Genomic DNA, 22,384 nt, shown 5'->3' on the forward strand with positions numbered 1-22,384 from the left:
ACTCCATCATCTGCTCACTTACACATAGCATGCACGCACACTACACACACACACCACTCACAAACAAGCTGCTGCTACTCTTATCACATATCCTGTTGCCTAGTCACCTTACACCTTTGCTGTACAGTACATATATACCTCAATCACTCCAGTATCCTTGCACATTATAAATATGGTGTTGGAATTGACCCTGTATATAGCATGCTTACTTACTTACATATTGTAATCTTCATATTTCTCATGTTTTTTTCTAGTATTACATTGTTATTGATTATTGCATTTTGGGGTTTTGAGTTAGCAAGAAAGACATTTCACTGTTCTTGTGCATATGACATTAAAATAAAAACTTGAAACTTGAAACTGAAACTAGACTGGGACCAGAACTTCCGCACAGGCATTTCACGCTGAGGAAAAACACACCAGACAATTTTTTCCTCAAGGCCCCCACACCAGCCCATTCTTAGCAAAATAATGATATTTCGGCGCTAAAACCCTAATTTAGACAGGCCCACTGGGCTAAAGATAAACCAGCTCATTTCCCCAAATTGTCCTATGGCCAGAAGACCTGGGCCCGTATCCATAAAGCATCTCAGCGTAGGAGTGCTGAACTAGGATCAGCTCCCCATCTGTCCATATAATCGTAATCATTATGATCTAAAATACTAAATTGATCCTAGATCTGCATTCCTACTCTGAGACACTTGTGGATATGATCCCTTTAAATACTATTTAAGGTATTTGAATTACTTTCAAAGTCATTTGGAATTAAGTGTTCAAACATTTTTCTATTTGAAAACACAAGTAGTTAAGTATTGAAAAGTATTGGCATGTATTTGAAATACTCAAACACACAGTAATTATACAAATACATAAATACTCCCATGCATTTGAACCATGTTTGTTTGGTATTTGAAATAATGTACTTGAAATAGAAATAAGTATTTTCAAATACTTTCAAATAGTAGGCTATTTATAGGAAATTATTTGAAAATACTTTCACATACACTGTACATCCAATAGGAGTAGTTGATTCGGGCCACATCATTTGAAAATACTCAGATACACAGAAAATAATGATTTAAATAACAAATAGTCAAATGCACATATTTGAACCCAGGTCTGGTGGCCGTCTCTGGCCTTAATTGATCAAATCTCCGTGGAAGAGGTGGCTGTCACCCTTACACAAAAGGTGTTATGACTTAAAGGTTGAGAAATTTCTTAAAACAGCTGATTTGGGCAATTTAAAACATACTGGCATACTGGTTGTCTTTAGAAAGGGTCACCCCCTTTCAATTACATTTCTCCACTGATGCATAGCTGATGTTGGAAATCTGAAGTGTAGTCTACGTCTTATCCTTTGACTGATTGCTTTGTTGCAATTTATAGAGGCCACAATGTTCCTTTAAGATGAATTGGCGGAGGACACAAATGTAACACAAGTAAAAGCTGGGCTTTTTGGGAAAGATTTTAATAGTTATTGAATGTTCTACATCGTACAGTAAGTATTATATCATTACAAACTTGCCTTACTTCTGTCACCAGAATCACTGACTGATCCTCATTAGAATGACATGAAAACAAAAACAGATTTACACTTCATATACACAAGTCTGATGTGGGACTCTGCTTTACAAACGTCCCAATCTTATGTTACAAAAACATTCCGCCAGTGTTGCTGCAACTATGTGACAGAACGTTGCAAGAGCTCTGGGGGCCATTAGTTGGGAAATCATTTTAATCTCAAGGTGCTGACTCTTTTAAACAATTTCTTTGATTATTTTTTGGGGAAGACACAAGGGTATACTTCACTCTCTCTAAATTAGTGTTCAAATCAAAGGTTTGACAAGGCCAAAGTTTATTGTGACCAAAGAAAACAGACAAACCAAAGAGATTGTGTGTTCAACCTTGGTGGAGCTGCTTGCTTCTCAAACCCCAGGCATTGAGACACTCAGGAGCAGTTCCCATAGCCTAGAATTCAAACTGAGTTTGCTACGTTGCATGGTTGTTACATAACATGAAGTGAAACGTAACAAAATACGTTTCAATCCCAGGCTACAGCTCTCATGCTTCAGTCCACAAACTGTGGACCCATACACTTTAGCATGTTTCAATAAACATAAATTGTAGTGTAAGGACTTGGCTCTGGGGTAACTTTCAGATAATGCCCAGTTAGCACATTAGGTTCCCTGGATGTTCTGGGAACGTCTGTTTATGGTGTCAGTTTGGTTCTCGGAACATTGCTCTCGGGTATCAATGCCTTGGGTCTTTGAGGGGAAAAGGCCAGCGAGTAGGAGGGACCTGTATGCCAGTCGCTTCTGACCGGGTTGCCAGATTGTGTCCCTCCGCACATCTGCTCCACTCATCCTACAGACTTGTGTTCTGAAATGCCCTCTGAAGCACCAAAAGGCAACCCACTTGAGATTGACAATAAAGATTTTCTATCTTAAGAATAATAAACATCAATCGATAAACAAAACCTTAAATAACACTTATGGTAAAAAGCGCTTAAATTACATACAAGAAATTAAAAGTTTATCCTTTTTTTTAGCCTTTTTTTAAAACACTGCAGTTATACTCATAGTACACATGGTTTAATTATTATTGAGGTTTTGAACCTCCAAAGATTTAGCACTCAACATAGCATTCACAGACTTGGGCCTGTGCAACTAGTCATATGCATTGTTCAGCTCTTGCATCACATTACATGTTCTAGTGAATAGCACTACAAAACTAAATTTTTCGATGGTCTTCCCTCTAATGTTCCCAAAAAATGTGGCACAATACATTTACTTTTGAGACTTGTTTTCAATGCTCTTGTTCTGTTTGGCTCTGTGATAGGCTACTGACAGGGGAGAGTAGCGGTTGGATAACGTTAGCTCTACACAGTCTGACCAGTGCCATGTTGGGAAAAAACTCACACAGGACTGTATACATGCCTCACTCATCTACACATCTATACCTCGTTCACTAGCGAATGCTACTGTTATCAATTGTCATATGTTGGGTGCAGGATGCCTCTCCTTTAAATTAAATGTTTTATTTCCATTGGCGATGTAACACTGTGGCAAAAAAATGGCATTTAGCATTTTACATAGTAGTTAACTGATTGTAACAGATTGAAAAAAGCAGTAGCAATTATTCACAACAGATATTCTCTTAAATGTACAGTTGTTTATTGAGACCAAAGAGTCAAATGCACAGAACTAAATGAACTCTTAAGAAATCTCTTAAAATATGAGCTAAGTACCTGGTATTTAGTATAGATTATTACTTTTAGATGTTTGTGCAATACAATTTTGACACATTCACATGATAACTCTGATATGTGGTCATGATACGGTAACCTAGTACTGAACCATAATAACCTAGTATGGAACTCCTCCTCACAACCTTTAAACTCTACCCAAGCTGAACCCTGCTTCCTTGCCAACTCTATTCTGAATTCCAAATGGATCCCTAGCCACTCCTGTGGATGTAGGCGGACTGGATCAATACACTGTAAGCATTATGGTAAAATCTTGCCTTCTAATTGGCTGGGTGGAAATGTCAGCCATATTGATTTCACCTATCCCAATCCTCTCAGAATACCTGAGAGGAGTAGAGGCTAGGGCTAGGTTAGGGGTTGATTTGGAGTCAACACATGCCGCACACGGACCTCTCCCAACTCAGTGCCCCTGTCATAGGGTTTTTGGCCCCGACTAAAGGGACATGATTGAAGCCTTTTTTTAAATGTTCCCAATTTCCTGTTAGAACACAAATTCTTCCTCTCATACACATGATTCCCTTCACGATCCTAACTCCCTTCCATTGTGTCTGCTATTGGATGCCCTGGAAACAATGTCTTGAACCTGTTCTATTGGCTACTCTGAAGGGGGGGAGGGCCTAGGAGGGAGGCCCTAACAGGTTGGCCAACATGACGAGTAAATGTTTCCTTTCACTAATCTAAGTCCAAAATAATGTGTGTTAGAGCATTTTTACACCTGCCATTGTTTAGAAGATTTCACAAGACAGGTGAACTAGTATCAATTGCATGGACTACGGAGTAATATACACATTGAGACCAGATGACACAATTCTCTGGACTGAAACACATCTCTGTTGAGGTCAGTCTGGCTTCTAAAACCTTGTTTCTGTTCCAAATAGCACTCAATTCCCTATATAGTGCCCTACTTTTGACCAGAGCCCTAAATAGGAAGGGAATAGGGGGCCCGTCTAAAACCCTGAGCCAACCAAGCAGTCTGGAACAGTATGTGTATATATTATGACTACATTTGGTGGAGTTTTTATTCGTTTTGGTCTTCGGCAAGGATTTTTTCGACTGTTTGTTGCACACAATTTTTTTCTTGCGAGGCAAGCCAAAGTTAACACCCTTTCATCTGCGATTGGTCAACAGTAGGAATTCCTCAATGAAGTGTTTGCTGTCATTCAATGATAGACAACTAATTTTCATGCAAATGTTTTCAATTGAGAAATACTCCACCAAACATCATAGTTAGATGTAAAATTGCACAACTAAGATCTCCTTTGCAAAAACATCAAAATGAATGACAGATTTCTAGATTAATTTGGACTATTTTGGCTACGTAGTCCCAAAACGGACAAACAGTACTATTGAGTATTTTTTCTCTTTTTTCAAGCGAAGGTAAGGTATGCGAGCCCACTCGTTCGGTTCGGCTACCCAAACTGAAGCGTGTGGAAGAAGCCTTAACTCCGCTGTCTGCCCTGCACCCCTCACTACTGCCCTCTACTGGTCACCTGAAGAACTGGTGACACTGATCAGGGCCGTGTTAAGTTCCCGAGAAAACGTTTTGAAAAGGACTAAAACAGGGCGGTACTACCTGAATCTGTCCAATAAGAACACCAATTTTCGTTTTCCAATGCAAAACGTTTTGCTCTGGCGTGCCTTGCTGAACACGACCCAGGTAAATGGTGCAGTTTAGGGCCTAGATATCTATTAAACATGTAAACATGACATCACATGGGATCTTTATTGCGAATAACACTTATCTCCAGCCTGTGAGATCAATGGGAGGCATGCAGCACAAGGCTATGGGCATAGATGCTTGACCACAACACAATTTAGATGCTTTTCTTCCCTTTTCCACTCACTACTCCCCTTGTGTTCCTTTCTCCCCTCTCTTCTATTGACCGTAAATCCCTTGAAACATTCAACTTAGTTATCCCTGGTCCAACTGACAATTTGCCTCGTCCTTCAAACTCCATGCACTGCAGTTGACACTAGATTAGAGTTGGATTCAATTCACAACATAGCCTGCAATAGGGAGACCCTATCCAGCAATCTATCCATCGCATCCTATGATGTCTACACTTTTGCGTCTGTGTGTGTGATGTCCTATAAATCTGTATATGTATTGTGTACATGTGCCACTACTCATACCAACTGAAAAAACTAAATGTGAGTGTGTTTTTAAGTTTGCCGAGCTTTTACTTGTCCAAAAGAACCACAAACGCGCACAGGCGCTCGCTCACACGTCAGTATTCCTATATATAATATATATTCATGTATAGATATTTCAATTGCTTACAATACTCTAGTAGACGTAAAAGCTAATTATGTCCACTGAACTTACTGAAAATGTACTCTACATGGTGTGTAACTATTACGGTACTTACGGTATTAGTCTTTCTTCTACCACATGACTGATATACAGTGGGAATAATCTTACGAAGCCAAGTTAATGCACTGTTGCTACAAGCTGGAAGACGACCCTTGTTATCTTGTGCTGGAAGATGGTTGTGTTTGAACGTAAACCGAAATGGGAATGCAAATCAAGAAAAGTGGAAAATAATCTAGGCGCAACACAAAAGAAACAAGGCGCGACACTCGTACGGCACTTTCCCCCAAATGTTTTTTGAAACATGAGAGCATTTGGCAGCATACAGAGAGGTGTTCATTCTCACGGCTGAAGGGAATGGCTTTGCGTCGTAACCAGTGTTCAGAACAGAAAAATACACACACACACACACACACACAATTGTTTAGCACAAATGTACTATAAATGTACTATACTGCTGGTCAGTGTGTGTCTGGATTATAAGAGAGTCAAAATCAAAAAAACGAATAAAAAAAATCTGAGGCTGGTAAAAAAGAATAAAAACATGAAAAAGCAGCTTTTCCAAATCACATAATAATGCATAGTGACCCTTGCACTTTAGTTTTTTTTCTTGCTGACAGACTTGGTGCTTGTATGCCAGACCTCCTGCACCAATGTAAGACTTGAGTTGTGAGCAATGTTTGACTCCTGAGAAAGAGTGAGAGAGAGAGGGGGAGTAGAGAGATGGAGAGGGGAGGGAGAAGAAATATGTATTATCTATGTAATTTACAAAGAAAATATCACATTTGTACTATCAATTCATTTTCTAAGTGACAATAACTCAGAATTACAGTTAGTTACATATATTGTTTTATAATAATAACAAATCTAAGCACTTATGTATCAAAGCACTGTCAATAGATCGGCCCTTAACTCTCCTAACCATAGACTGGAATAACATTGTGTTAGGTTAAAACTGATCTAGGACCAGTAACTTACATGAGTGGGGCCCAGTGAGGAGGGTCTACCAGTGAGGAGGCACATAGCTGTACCCAGGCGTCCCCTGGGGCCGGTAGGTTGGCACAGTGACCGGATGTCCACCAATGTGCTGAGTGGCGTGCTGAGGCGTGGTCAGCAGAGTACCTGGGCAAAGAGGGTCAATCAGACAGACAGTTGTCATCACCATGGAAACATGTCAGTGGCCAAACTTCTTGAGAAATTATCGATCGAATACTGTTATAAACGTGTTATAAATAAAGCCTTTACTCCAAACAGAAACATTACTGTAAGTAATAGTTGTGTGAACTATTTGTTTGAGTTGTTGATAGGGTCACAAAATTCCCTTATCTGAGCATTTTGGTAAAGTTTTTCCAGAAATCTTGGTTGTAAGATTCCCAGATTTCCTGGTTATTCTCTCCTGATTCCACAAATCTTCTAACCAGTATTCTCTCTTTTCTTCTCTTTCTCTCAGGGTGCGTACTACACACAGCTGATTTGTGGGGCGGCAGGGTAGCCTAGTGGTTAGAGAGTTGGACTAGTTACCGAAAGGTTGCAAATTCAAATCCCCGAGCTGACAAGGTATAAATCTGTCGTTCTGCCCCTGAACAGGCAGTTAACCCACTGTTCCTAGGCCGTCATTGAAAATAAGAATTTGTTCTTAACTGACTTGCCTAGTTAAATAAAGGTAAAATAAAAAATAAATACATTTCTGGAAAACCTGGGAATTTTGCAACCCTAGTAGTTGAGTGTTGACTTCTTACCAGCAGACATAGCCATGGTTGTGCCGGCCACCATGCCCATGGCCATATGGCCGTTGGAGCGGGGCTGTTGGACAGGGGCAGGGTAGAGGGCGTTGGGGAGGCTGTTGGGCTGCACCACCGTGGTGTGGTGGATGACGTGAGGCTGAGCCGCATACATCGGCTGTGTGTAGTACGCACCCTGAGAGAAAGAGAAGAAAAGAGAGAAATGTTTTTTGGAATGCTTTGGCAGTATTAAATATGGAAAAATGTAGAATTTGGCTTCTCTTACTTTTCTAGCGCAGCTAATTTTACACAGCAAGCTAGCTGTCTAATAATCCCCCAAAAAGTAGAGAATGGTCATCAATCATCTTATAAGGTGATATTGTCAAACAGACAGCCAACCCAGTGAGTAGAAAGCAGGTCCTTACCTGAGCGTAGAGGTTCTGTTGGGGATAGGCACTTCTGATGGGGTACATGGCCGTCTGGTAGGGGTTAGGGGACGGGGAATAGGGAGGGGGCGCCCCATTGGACTGACCAGGGGGGACCTTGTAGGGCGTCCCAGCAGTGTATCCTAGATAAGATGAGAGAAAAGGATGGAAAGAGAGAAAGCAAGAGAGAGGGAGAGAAAGAGAGAAAGCAAGAGAGGGAAAGTCATGGAGAAAAAAGCAAGAGAGAGAGAGAGTAAGAGAGAGATCAAGCCGGCAGAGGGAAAGATGGAGAAAGAGAAAGCAAAAGAGAGGGAGACAGAAAGAGAGAGAGAACATGTGGTGAGCGAGACCTAGTTTCAGTTTCCAGATCATTTTCAATTGTCTTGACATTCAGATTGTCTTATTGGCGGAGGAGAACAGTTAGGACTGACAGTGCTCCTTTACAAAATACATGTAGCCTCCAAGATACAGTGTGGCAAAAAAGTATTTAGTCAGCCACCAATTGTGCAAGAACTCCCACTTAAAAAGATGAGAGTGGCCTGTAATTTTCATCATAGGTACACTTGAACTATGACAGACAAAATGAGAAAAAAAATCCAGAAAATCACATTGTAGGATTTTTTATGAATTTATTTGCAAATGATGGTGGAAAATACGTATTTGGTCACCTACAAACAAGCAAGATATCTGGCTATCACAGACCTGTAACTTCTTCTTTAAGAGGCTCCTCTGTCCTCCACTCGTTACCTGTATTAATGGCACCTGTTTGAACTTGTTATCAGTATAAAAGACACCTGTCCACAACCTCAAACAGTCACACTCCAAACTCCACTATGGGCAAGACCAAAGAGCTGTCAAAGGACACCAGAAGCAAAATTGTAGACCTGCACCAGGCTGGGAAGACTAAATCTGCAATAGGTAAGCAGCTTGGTTTGAAGAAATCAACTGTGGGAGCAATTATTAGGAAATGGAAGACATTCAAGACCACTGATAATCTCCCTCGATCTGGGGCTCCACGCAAGATCTCACCCCGTGGGGTCAAAATGATCACAAGAACGGTGAGCAAAAATCCCAGAACCACACCTAGTGAATGACCTGCAGAGAGCTGGGACCAAAGTAATAAAGCCTACCATCAGTAACACACTACGCCGCCAGGAACTCAAATCCTGCAGTGCCAGACGTTATCCCCTGCTTAAGCCAGTACATGTCCAGGCCCGTCTGAAGTTTGCTAGAGAGCATTTGGATGATCCAGAAGAAGATTGGGAGAATGTCATATAGTCAGATGAAACCAAAATATAACTTTTTGGTAAAAACTCAACTCGTCGTGTTTGGAGGACAAAGAATGCTGAGTTGCATCCAAAGAACACCATACCTACTGTGAAGCATGGGGGTGGAAACATCATGCTTTGGGGCTGTTTTTCTGCAAAGGGACCAGGACGACTGATCCGTGTAAAGGAAAGAATGAATGGGGCCATGTATCGTGAGATTTTGAGTGAAAACCTCCTTCCATCAGCAAGGGCATTGAAGATGAAACGTGGCTGGGTCTTTCAGCATGACAATGATCCCAAACACACCGCCCGGGCAATGAAGGAGTGGCTTCATAATAAGCATTTCAAGGTCCTGGAGTGGCCTAGCCAGTCTCCAGATCTCAACCCCATAGAAAATCTTTGGAGGGAGTTGAAAGTCCGTGTTGCCCAGCAACAGCCCCAAAACATCACTGCTTTAGAGGAGATCTGCATGGAGGAATGGGCCAAAATACCAGCAACAGTGTGTGAAAACCTTGTGAAGACTTACAGAAAACGTTTGACCTCTGTCATTGCCAACAAAGGGTATATAACAAAGTATTAAGATAAACTTTTGTTATTGACCAAATACTTATTTTCCACCATAATTCATAAAAAATCCTACAATGTGATTTTCTGGATTTTTTTCCTCTTTTTGTCTGTCATAGTTGAAGTGTACTGTATATACAGTTGAAGTCTGAAGTTTACATACACTTAGGTTGGAGTCATTAAAACTAATTTTTCAAGCAATCCACAAATTTCTTGTTAACAAACTATAGTTTTGGCAAGTTGGTTAGGACATCTACTTTGTGCATGACAAGTAATTTCCAACAATTGTTTACAGACAGATTATTTCACTTATAATTCAGTGTATCACAATTCCAGTGGGTCAGAAGATTACATACACTAAGTTGACTGTGCCATTAAACAGCTTGGAAAATTACAGAAAATTATGTCATGGTTTCAGAAGCTTCTGATCGGATAATTGACATCATTTGAGTCAATTGGAGGTGTGCCTGTGGATGTATTTCAAGGCCTACCTTCAAACGCAGTGCCTCTTTGCTTGACATCATGGGAAAATCAAAAGAAATTAGCCAAGACCCCAGAAAAAAAATTGCAGACCTCCACAAGTATGGTTCATCCTTGGGAGCAATTTCCAAACGCATGAAGGTACCACGTTCATCTGTACAAACAATAGTACGCAAGTATAAACACCATGGGACCAGGAAACCGTCTTACCGCTCAGGAAGGAGACGCGTTCTGTCTCCTAGAGATGAACGTATTTTGGGCCAAAAAGTGGAAATCAGTCCCAGAACAACAGCAAAGGACATTGGGAAGATGCTGGAGGAAACAGGTACAAAAGTATCTATATCCACAGTAAAAACGAGTCCTATATCGACATAACCTGAAAGGCCGCTCAGCAAGGAAGAAGCCACTGCTCCAAAACCGCCATAAAAAAGCCAGACTACGGTTTGCAACTGCACATGGGGACGAAGATCGTACTTTTTGGAGAAATGTCCTCTGGTCTGATGAAACGAAAATAGAACTGTTTGACCATAATGACCATCGTTATGTTTGGAGGAAAAAGGGGGAGGCTTGCAAGCCGAAGAACACCATCCCAACCGTGAAGCATGGGGGTGGTAAAGCTTGGTCGCAAATCAGTCTTCCAAATGGACAATGACCCCAACCATAAATGAAATAATCTGTATGTAAAAAATTACTTGTGTCATGCACAAAGTAGATGTCCTAACCGACTTGCCAAAACTATAGTTTGTTTACAAGAAATGTATGGAGTGGTTGAAAAAATTGTTTTTAAGTGTATGTAAACTTCCAACCTTCAACTGTATATAGTTTCCACAGAGCTTTGGACATATATGAAGCAGAACCAGCTGTATTATGAATACCCAAAGAGAGGCCATGGGCTTGTTTGACATTGCAGCCGACGTGATGCACTTTGGGTCAATTGTGACTGATCTACAAATAATAATAAGTAGATATTTATGATGCAAGGTAATTTGTAGATCAGTCGGCAGTCGGCTGTAATCGTGAACAAGCCCTGTGTCAGACAACTTAGCCATGACTAACAACACACAGAATGTGAACATTATTGTTATTTATTTTTTTACTCAAACACTCAAGCACACACACGCAGGCATACACACAGAGAAGTGTACGTTCTGGTGGGTTTTAGAGGACACTGATCATTACATTCATGTTAGGAAAACACCAAATCACTCCCATGACTCGAGCACACATTATCTATCCAACTGAAATGTAGTTACACTATATGAAAAGAATGTATGTTGCAGCAGCCAGCAAACATGTTATGTGACACAGCACAGCACTAAGCCAAGCAAGGTGCCATCCCACAGCCCCTCCCCCTATATCACTTCCCCCTGTGATGTCACTCACTACCTCACATCCCCCATCGGCCTGCCTTACTACAAACCTTTTCCTAACACCTTTCCCCAAGAGCTGGACACCCAGCCCAGCTCTGAATGTTTCCCCAGCCATGCCAACGTGTATGTGTGTGTGTGTGTGTGTGTATGTATACTACCGTTCGAAAGTTTGGGGTCACTTTGAAATGTCCTTGTTTTTGAAAGAAAAGCACATTTTTGGTCCATTAAAATAACATCAAATTGATCAGAAATACAGTGTAGACATTGTTAATGTTGTAAATGACTATTGTAGCTGAAAAACGGCAATTTTTTTATGGAATATCTACATAGGCGTACAGAGGCCCATTATCAGCAACCATCACTCCTGATCCAAGTTTATAATTTTAAAAGGCTAATTGATCATTAGAAAATCCTTTTGCAATTATGTTAGCTGGCAACAATGTTTTGTTTTCAAATGCTACTGAATAAGCTTAACTGAAATGCACCAATTGCGCATGATACACATCATTACTCTAGTTTATTAATCCATTCCAAATCTTTGTACTATACATAACACAGGAGCAGGATATGCTGATCTGGCCCAGGGCGGTAGCAGAACTGCTAGGACCGGGCCTGACCAACACAATCATTGCCTTTAATTTACTTGTGTTTGCGGTGGACCTTGACCTGAAGTGACCCGCTGCTGTTGGGAAGTCAAAACTGTCCATCTCCTTGGAGCAGTTTGATGTGCATCAGCCTTGTTACTTTGTCCTAAAGAAGGAGTGATCTTGAGGCAGTCTTTACTCTGTTGTGGAGAAAGTATCCCCTCTCGGCAGGCACACCGGAAATGCGGAAAATCAAGACAATCTTCGCCAATTATGTCTCTTATGAGGACTTAGTTGGGTACACTTAGCTGAAGTCTCTAATGAGGACCTAGTCAGGGTACACTTAGCTGAAGTCTCTTTTGAGGACCTAGTCGGGCACACTTAGCTGAAGTCTCTTTTGAGGACCTAGTCAGAGTACACTTAGCTGAAGTCTCTTTTGAGGACCTAGTCAGAGTACACTTAGCTGAAGTCTCTTTTGAGGACCTAGTCAGAGTACACTTAGCTGAAGTCTCTTTTGAGGACCTAGTCGGGTACACTTAGCTGAAGTCTCTAATGAGGACCTAGTCAGGGTACACTTATCTGAAGTCTCTTATGAGGACCTAGTCAGAGTACACTTAGCTGAAGTCTCTTATGAGGACCTAGTCAGAGTACACTTAGCTGAAGTCTCTTATGAGGACCTAGTCAGAGTACACTTAGCTGAAGTCTCTTATGAGGACCTAGTCAGAGTACACTTAGCTGAAGTCTCTTATGAGGACCTAGTCGGTACACTTAGCTGAAGTCTCTAATGAGGACCTAGTCAGAGTACACTTAGCTGAAGACTCTTTTGAGGACCTCGCGTCTTTTGTGTGACTAAAAATACCCTACACTAATTTCCAAGCAGCTTAATGAATTAAGTATATTTGCCTTTGAAATTGGAGCACATCGACTGGTATTTCCTTCAATTAATAAAATGCATAATTTTGCAATGGATTTTTTCTTTCCTGGACAATTTGGTCGGCAACCATTTTATTTATCAGCGTGGCATTTTTTTTTGGGGGGGGGGGGGGGGGGGGGGCAGCATTTACTGGCTAACAGAAACCCTGCTGAGTGCAAACTGTGTATGTATGTGTGAGAGTGCATGAGTGCAAACGTGTGTGTGAGTATGTCTGTGTAAATACATATCTATGTGTGTAGAGTACATAGGGTCATATTTACTGAAAGCTGCAGCTGAGGCCTGGTACTGGCGGCCCTCTGAGCCTGCGTCCATGGCCAGGTCATAGGAGCCCTCTGGGCCCACTGCAGCACCGGAGGCCTGGGGCCAGCCCTGCTTCACCAGCAGCACTGTCCCAGACACAAACACAGAGAGATTACACACACACACCCTCACACACGTAGAACACAGAGACAGATATAGAAGACAGACATGGATAGATAGTAATAAAACACACACAGCATGCAAATGCACTCACGCAAGCACGCACATAGAGAATACACACAGAGTAGACACAGAGTATACAGTACACACCTGGTTACTAGTGAAAGTCTACACACCTCTTGCAGTCTTTATATTTTGTTGCCTTAAAATTAAATCTAAAAAGGGAATAACTTAAGAGTTTTTTTTCTACCGATCTACATAACCTACTCCACATGTTCAATGTGAAAGAAAACTATATAAAATGTTCTTTTATTGTTGTGGCAGCATCATGTTATGGGTATACTTATCACCAGCAGAGACTGGGGAGTTGGTCACGATCAAAATAAATATGAAGGGAGCAAAGACCAGATTTAAATGGGAGGAAACCCTGCCTCAGTCTTCTGAAAACCTTTTATTTTTCAGCAGGACAATTAAAAATGTTAATGCCAAAGACACACCAGAATGTCTTTCCAATTGGTGTTCCTAAGTGGTCAATTCTAAGTCCTGTCTTAAATGTGCTTGAAAATCAGAGACAAGGTATGAATATTGCTGTCCATCAATGACTCCCAACCAAAAGCACTTAACTTGAGCAATTTTGACAAAGACAATGGATATATGTTGCACTAAGAGTTGTACAAAGTTGGTAGAATCTTATTCCAAATGATTCACATCTGTAATGACTGCCAAAAGGTCCACCAAGTATTAACTCTGGCGGGTGAAGACATATGCAATCAAGACATTTTAATTTTTGTTATTAATTTGGAAAATGTTACTTTTACTTTGAAAATGGTGTAGGTTGTGTACATAAAATGTTATACATTTTTTGTATTTAATTTAAAAGGCAGCAAAATGTGAATGCTGGGCAAGGGGTTTGTAGACTTTCACCAGACACTGTATACATACACACAAACAGAGTACACACACACACATAGAGAACAGAAATAGAGTATATACAGTATCAGTCAAAGGTTTGGACACACCTACTCATTCAAGTTTTTTTTTTTTTTTACTATTTTCTGCATTGTAGAAAAATAGTTTAGACATCTGAACTATGAAATAACACATATGAAATCATGTATTAACCAAAAAAGTGTTAAACAAATAAAAAAATATTTGAGATGTTTGATTCTTCAAAGTATCCACCCTTTGCCTTGATGACATTCTCTCAACCAGCTTCATGAGGTCACCTGGAATGCTTTTCCAACAGTCTTGAAGGAGTTTCCACATATGCTGAGCACTTGATGGCTGCTTTTCCTTCACTCTGCGGTCCAACTCATTCCAAACAATCTTAATTGGGTCGAGGTCAGGTGATTATGGAGGCCAGGTCATCCGATGCAATACTCCATCACTCTCCTTCTTGTTCAAATAGCCCTTACACAGCCTGGAGGTTTGTTTTGGGTCATTGTCCTGTTGAAAAACAAATGATAGTCCCACTAAGCACAAACCAGATGGGATGGCGTATCGCTGAAGAATGCTGTGGTAGCCATGCCGGTTAAGTGTGCCTTGAATTCTAAATAAATCACAGACATTGTCACCAGCAAAGGACCCCCACACCATCCCACTTCCTCTTCCATGCTTCATGGTGGGAACCACACATGCAGAGATCATCCGTTCACCTACTCTGTGTCTCACAAAGACACGGCGGTTGGAACCAAAAATCTCAAATTTGGACTCAGATTTCCACCGGTCTAATGTCCATTGCTGGTTGGCGCAAGCAAGTCTCTTCTTCTTATCGGTGTCTTTTAGTAGTGGTTTATTTGCAGCAATTTGACCATGAAGGCCTGATTCATGCAGTCTCCTCCTCAGAGGCTGGTAACTCCAATGAACTTATCCTCTGCAGCAGAGATAACTCTGGGTCTTCCCTTCATGTGGATGTCCTCATGAGAGCCAGTTTCATCATAGTGCTTGATGGTTTTTGCGACTGCACTTAAAGAAACTTTCAAAGTTCTTGAAATGTTCCGGATTGACTGACCTTCATGTCTTAAAGTAATGATGGACTGTCATTTGTATTTGCTTATTGGAGCTGTTCTTGCCATAATATGGACTTGGTCTTTTACCAAATAGGGCTATCTTCTGTATACCACCATTACCTTGTCACAACACAACTGATGGGCTCAAACACATTAAGGAAAGAAATTCCACAAATTAACTTTTAACAAGGCACACCTGTTAATTGAACTGCATTCCAGGTGACTACTTCATGAAGCTGGTTGAGAGAATGCCAAGAGTGTACAAAGCTGTCATTAAGACAAAGGGTTGCTACTCTGAAGAATCTCAAATATATTGTGATTTGTTTAACACCTTTTTGGTTACTACATGATTCCATGTGTGTTTTTTCATAGTTTTGAGGTCTTCACTATTATTCTACAATGTAGAAAATAGTCCAAATAAAGAAAAACCCTGGAATGAGTAGGTGTGTCCAAACTTTTGACTGGTACTGTACACACAAGCAGAGTGCACACACACACACACAAACAGAGTGCACACACACACACACACACACACACACACACACACACACACACACACACACACACACACACACACACACACACACACACACACACACACACACACACACACACACACACACACACACACACAACATTTCACACATTCAACACACTGACATACAAGCATAAACAGACACACACCTTCCATCCATTCCATTGTCGAACTTGGGCTTAATTTCAGACGCATTATCTTATGTTTCATGCTTAGTGAACATGACCCAGCCCAGTAAAGGCAGTGCTACAGCGCACTGTAGATCGACATGACCCAGCCCAGTAACGACAGTGCTGCAGCGCACTGTAGATCGACATGACCCAGCCCAGTAACGGCAGTGCTGCAGGGCACTGTAGAGCGACAACATGACCCGGCCCAGTAAAGGCAGTGCTGCAGGGCACTGTAGAGCGACAACATGACCCAGCCCAGTAGCGGCAGTGCTGCAGCGCACTGTAGAGCGACAACATGACCCAGCCCAGTAACGGCAGTGCTGCAGGGCACTGTATAGCGACATGACCCAGCCCAGTAACGGCAGGGCTGCAGGGCACTGTAGAGCGACAACATGGCACAGCTCTCACTGACCTACTTCACTCCACTCTCTAATGATCAAACCCTCTGGAGCTCCAGGAGAAATGCAGTAAAACCAGACTGCGCATAACAAATATGGATCACCACAAACCACAACACAAACTACTAGCTACCAGAGCTAGGGTCAATTCCATTTCAGCTCAGTCAATTCAGGAAGTAAACTGTAATTCCAGCTCCATTTTTTCTCACAGAGAAGCATTGAGGAAAATTTGAATTGAATACTTACTGAATTGAAAAGGAATTGACCCCAACCCTAGTACCTACCCAACCTTTGCCTCTCCGTGCACAGAGGTGGAGAGATGCATTCTATTGAAACTACATTATTTCATTCTAGCTAGCACAAGGAGATGCTAGAGAGACCAACACTGCTTCTAGCCATCTCAACGACAAACAGTATTACCGTATTTACGGTAATAAAATGCCAAACAACCCCAGGTTATATCACTTTCACTAACTGACAGACATCTCAAGCCATCCTCTAACAACAAAGGGCAATGTAACCACAGCCATACGAAGAATTGTTTATCACAATAAATCAGAAAATAAATTAGGAATCATCTTATTAACAGTAATTCTAAAGTCATTCTCAAGTTCACACCAAAACACAACATTACACACAGACACACACACACATTTCTGTACAGAACGTTCTAGAGCACTGTGTGGATACAATATGAACAAAGCCTCTCTAGCAGCTCTACATAAGAGTTCTCAAGGCACTGTGAAGGCTCTGGGGTGAAGTTTCCTGTAGGTACAGATCTAGGATCAGCTTTCCCTCCCCCAATCTTAACCTTGACTGGTGAAAATGTTAAACTGACCCAGAGTCTAGGGGAAACTTCTCATGACATACATGTAGATAAGACACAGAGAGAGAGAATATGTTTGAGTGTGTGCGCGCATGTGGGAATTTTTAACCTTTGAGTAGATTGCACCGCCAATCTGATTCATATAGTGTGTGTTGTATCACGTGTATATATTCCTACCTTGGGGGATAGAGTGGACTGCTGGTTTGAACAAAATGCGTGTGCGCTTGTGTGCATGTCTGTGTGATTGCGTGGCATATTTGTGTGTGCATGCGTGCAAGTTTGTGTGTGCTTGTTTGTGCGTGCATGCATTTTTTGCTTGTGTGTGTTCTTACCTGGGGGATAGCCTGGACTGCCAGTCTGGTAGAGGTTGGGTGTATAGGTAGGAGTCTGAGCATAACCTGCAGGATAGCCTGAGGACAGAGAACAGAGGCCTTTCAGAACATCATCGCCTGTGTGTGTGTGTGTGTGTGTGTGTGTGTGTGTGTGTGTGTGTGTGTGTGTGTGTGTGTGTGTGTGTGTGTGTGTGTGTGTGTGTGTGTGTGTGTGTGTGTGTGCAGCATGGCTGTGTGTGTGTGTGTATGTAAGTACATGCAAGTTAACATATGAGTGGATGTGTATGTGTTGTAAGATGAAAGGTCAAAAGGTAGGACAGCACAGAGACAGTATTGGTGCAGAGTGCCTGTGTGGATGGGATAATCACATGTTATTACTCTATGGAGCCTCCATCTCCCCACATCCCCGTCACAGTGATTTACAGCGCAGCCCCACCCTCCTGCACCTGATTCATAAAACAATTGGCCAGGACACTGCAGTGGATGCAGCCCATCCATATAGGTTGGATGTCAGTGATTGCGTGGAGTTGCTGACAGTTCAGATAAGATAAGGTTGAAGTCTCCTGGGTTGTATTCATTAGGGTACCGACTGAAAGAAAACCGACTGAAACAGGGAGCGACTACCTGAACTTGTTCAATATAAGAAATGCTTGCTTTCGTTTTACGTTGCAAAACATTTAGTTTTGTCTTAATTAATGAATATGACACTGGTTCAGTTTCAATGGGACGTATTGAGGTACTTGGTGACTCACAGGTGATCTTATATCAAAGGAAATAGGAAGGAAGTGCTTTAGAAGAGGAAACGTGCCATCCAGGAACGGTAACTATAATCTTTTAAGCTATTATCTCTGAATAATACAGGTGCTATGAAGAGATTGAGATAAAACTGTCCACTTTGAGTGTTTGCTGCAGCTCGTTCCAGTCGCTAGCTGCAGCGAACTGAAAAGACGAGCGACCCAGTGATGTGTGCGCTTTGGAACCTTTAACAGAATGTGACTGGCAGAACGGGTGTTGTATGTGGAGGATGAGGGCTGCAGTAGATATCTCAGATAGGGGGAGTGAGGCCTAAGAGGGTTTTATAAATAAGCATCAACCAGTGGGTCTTGCGACGGGTATACAGAGATGACCAGTTTACAGAGGAGTATAGAGCGCAGTGATGTGTCCTATAAGGAGCATTGGTGGCAAATCTGATGGCCGAATGGTAAATAAAATCTAGCCACTCAAGAGCACCCTTACCTGCCGATCTATAACTTACATCTCCGTAATCTAGCATGGGTAAAATGGTCATCTGAATCAGGGTTAGTTTGGCAGCTGGGGTAAAAGAGGAGTGATTACAATAGAGGAAACCAAGTCTAGATTTAACTTTAGCCTGCAGTTTTGATATGTGCTGAGAAGGACAGTGTACCGTCGAACCATACTCCCAAATACTTGCATGAGGTGACTACCTCAAACTCTAAACCCTCAGAGGTAGTAATCACACCTGCGGGGAGAGGGGCATTATTCTTACCAAACCACATGACCTTTGTTTTGGAGGTGTTCAGAACAGGGTTAAGGGTAGAGAAATCTTGTTGGACACTAAGAAAGCTTTGTTGTAGAGTGTTTAACACAAAATCCGAGGAGGGGCCAGCTGAGTATAAGGCTATCATCTGCATATAAATGGATGAGAGAACTTCCTACTGCCTGAGCTATGTTGTTGATATAAATTGAAAAGAGCATGGGGCCTAGGATCAAGCCTTGGGGTACTCCCTTGGTGACAGGCAGTGGCTGAGACAGCAGATGTTCTGACTTTAAACACTGCACTCTTTGAGAGAGGTAGTTAGCAAACCAGGCCAAAGACCCCTTAGAGACACCAATACTCCTTAGCCGGCCCACAAGAATGGAATGGTCTACATATCAAAAGCTTTGGCCAAGTCAATAAAAATAGATGCACAACATTGCTTAGAATCAAGGGCAATGGGGACATCATTGAGGACCTTTAAGGTCGCAGTGACACATCCATAACCTGAGCAGAAACCAGATTCCATACCAGAGAGAATACTGTAGACATCAAGAAAGCCAGTCAGTTGATTATTTACATTATTTTCTAACACTTTTGATAAACAGGGCAAAATAGAAGTAGGCCTATAACGGGATCAGCTTGATCTCCCCTTTAATTAAAGGATGAACCGTGGCTGCCTTCCAAGCAATGGGAACCTCCCCAGAAAGGAGAGACAGGTTAAAAAAGGTCAGAGATAGGCTTGGCGACGATAGGGGAAACAACCTTGAAGAAGAAAGGGTCTAAACCATATGACCGAGATGTTTTTTGGGGGTCAAGTTTCAGGAGCTCCTTTAGCACCTCAGATTCAGTGACCGCCTGCAGGGAGAAACTTTGTAGCGGGGCAGGGGGAAAAAGGGAGAAGCGTCGGGGCTAGTCGCATTAGAAGCGGTAGGAGATGAGGAAATATTGGACGGGCAAGGAGGCATGGCTGAGTCAAATACGAATCCTGACTTCATGAAGTGGTGACTAAAGAGCTTAGCCATGTGCTTCTTGTCAGTAACAACCACATCATCAACATTAAGGGACATAGGCAGCTGTGAGGAGGAGGGTTTATTCTCCAGATCTTTAACCGTTTTCCAGAACTTCTTGGGGTTAGACCCACAGAGAGAGAACTGCTCCTTAAAGTAACTAACTTTGGCCTTCCGGATAGCCTTAGCACACTTATTTCTCATTTGCCTGAACGAGACCCAGTCAGCCTGAGTATGAGTGTGCTGAGCCTTTCGCCAAATGAAATTCTTGAGGTGGAGTAACTCTGCATGATCACGGTCGAACCAGGGGCTGAACCTGTTTTTAATTCAACATTTCTTTATGGGGGCGTGTTTGTTAACAATACCATTGAAAATATTAAAAAAGAAGGTCCAAGCTTCTTCAACAGAGGGGCTCAAGCTGATTCTATACCATTTTACAGAGGCCAGTTCATGAAGGAAGTCTTGATCATTGAAGTTTTTTTGCAAGCGTCTATGACAAATCAGGACAGGTCGTTTCACTGAGCAGCCATTACGAACACAGGATGTGAAACAGTGATCACCAAGGTCATTACAGGAAACACCAGACTGATACCCATCAGGATTATTTGTGAGGATAACAGAGGAGAGTAGCCTTTTCTGGATGTTTGGAGTCATACCTTGTGGGATTGGTAATAATCTGAGAAAGATTTAGGGAGTCCCATTGCTTTTGGACTTGGTCAGGTGGTTTAAGTACGTCCCCGTTTAGGCCACCTAGCAGTACAAATTCAGACTTAGTGTAAGGGGCCAGGAGAAAGCTTAGGGCAGGTAGGGTACAGGCCGGTGCTGATGGAGGACGATAGCACACAGCAACAGTCAACAAAGAGCTATTTGAAAGTTTAGTGCATAAAACCAGCAAATCAAAATGTTTAGGGACAGACTTGCTGGAGACAACCGCGCACTGAAGGTAATCCTTGGTAAAGATTGCCACTCCCGCACCTTTGAAAGACCTGTCTTGCCGAAAAAACACTCTTCCTTAACCACGTCTCAGTAATGACCAACACATCTGGATTGGAGCTGTGAATCTACACTTTCAATTTATCCATTTTAGGTAATTAACTTCTAGATATTAACGTGCAGAAAACCCAGGCTTTTACGAGAGCAGAAATCAGTGAAGCACATATCAGAGCACAAGTCAGAATTGGGGCTAGCAACAGTAGCCATCAGGCTTTGACATAGGCTTTGTTACTTTGGTCCCAGCTTTCTGCAGGTCATTCACTAGGTCCCCCCGTGCGGTTCTGGGATTTTTGCTCACCGTTCTTGTGATCATTTTGACCCCACAGGGTGAGATCTTGCGTGGAGCCCCAGATCGAGGGAGATTATCAGTGGTCTTGTATGTCTTCCATTTCCTAATAATTGCTCCCACAGTTGATTTCTTCAAACCAAGCTGCTTACATATTGCAGATTCAGTCTTCCCAGCCTGGTGCAGGTCTACAATTTTGTTTCTGGTGTCCTTTGACAGCTCTTTGGTCTTGGCCATAGTGGAGTTTGGAGTGTGACTGTTTGAGGTTGTGGACAGGTGTCTTTTATACTGATAACAAGTTCAAACAGGTACCATTAACAGTTGAGTCTATGGGTGCGCTATTTCAGTTATTGGATAAAAAAACGTGCCCGTTTTAAGCGCAATATTTTGTCACGAAAAGATGCTCGACTATGCATATAATTGACAGCTTTGGAAAGAAAACAGTCTAACGTTTCCAAAACTGCAAAGATATTATCTGTGAGTGCCACAGAACTCATGCTACAGGCGAAACCAAGATGAAACTTCAAACAGGAAATGAGCAGAATTTTTGAAGCTCTGTTTTCCAATGTCTCCTTATATGGCTGTGAATGCACCAGGAACGAGCCTGCGCTTTCTGTCGTTTCTTCAAGATGCCTGCAGCATTGTGACGTATTTGTAGGCATATCATTGGAAGATTGGCCATAAGAGACTACATTTTCCAGGGGTCCGCCCGGTGTCCTTTGTCTAAATTGGTGCGTAATCTTCAGTTGCGGGCATTTTCTCCTGGGATTCAAGACAGAAAGCACACTTCCACGAACGATATATCATCAAAGAGATATGTGAAAAACACCTTGAGGATTGGTTCTAAACAACGTTTGCCATGTTTCAGTCGATATTATGGAGTTAATTTTGAAAAAAGTTCTGCGTTTTGATGACTGGATTTTCAGGGTTTTTTGGTAGCCAAACGTGACGCACCAAACGGAGCGATTTCTCCTAAACAAATAATCTT

The 22,384-nt window shown here is 42.0% G+C and overlaps 1 protein-coding gene across 2 annotated transcripts in view; it reads right to left on the reverse strand.

Moving 5' to 3' along the window:
* Window positions 1-780: 780 nt before the first annotated feature.
* The window catches only part of LOC139418127 (protein FAM168A-like), a 48,290-nt gene continuing 26,686 nt past the window's right edge, over window positions 781-22,384 (reverse strand). The window contains exons 3-8 of one of the 2 annotated variants that reach the window (XM_071167339.1): window positions 17,613-17,690; window positions 13,183-13,308; window positions 7,723-7,865; window positions 7,316-7,493; window positions 6,555-6,698; window positions 781-6,263 (exon numbers count right to left, since the gene is read on the reverse strand). In XM_071167339.1, the coding sequence (XP_071023440.1) occupies window positions 6,580-6,698; window positions 7,316-7,493; window positions 7,723-7,865; window positions 13,183-13,308; window positions 17,613-17,690 (644 nt within the window). In that variant the 3' untranslated portion in view covers window positions 781-6,263; window positions 6,555-6,579. The remainder of the gene's footprint in view (window positions 6,264-6,554; window positions 6,699-7,315; window positions 7,494-7,722; window positions 7,866-13,182; window positions 13,309-17,612; window positions 17,691-22,384) is intronic. The other variant, XM_071167340.1, reaches the window with a different exon arrangement.

The sequence above is a fragment of the Oncorhynchus clarkii genome, chromosome 10, assembly GCF_045791955.1.
Source record: "Oncorhynchus clarkii lewisi isolate Uvic-CL-2024 chromosome 10, UVic_Ocla_1.0, whole genome shotgun sequence".
Classification (NCBI taxonomy): Eukaryota; Metazoa; Chordata; class Actinopteri; order Salmoniformes; family Salmonidae; genus Oncorhynchus; species Oncorhynchus clarkii.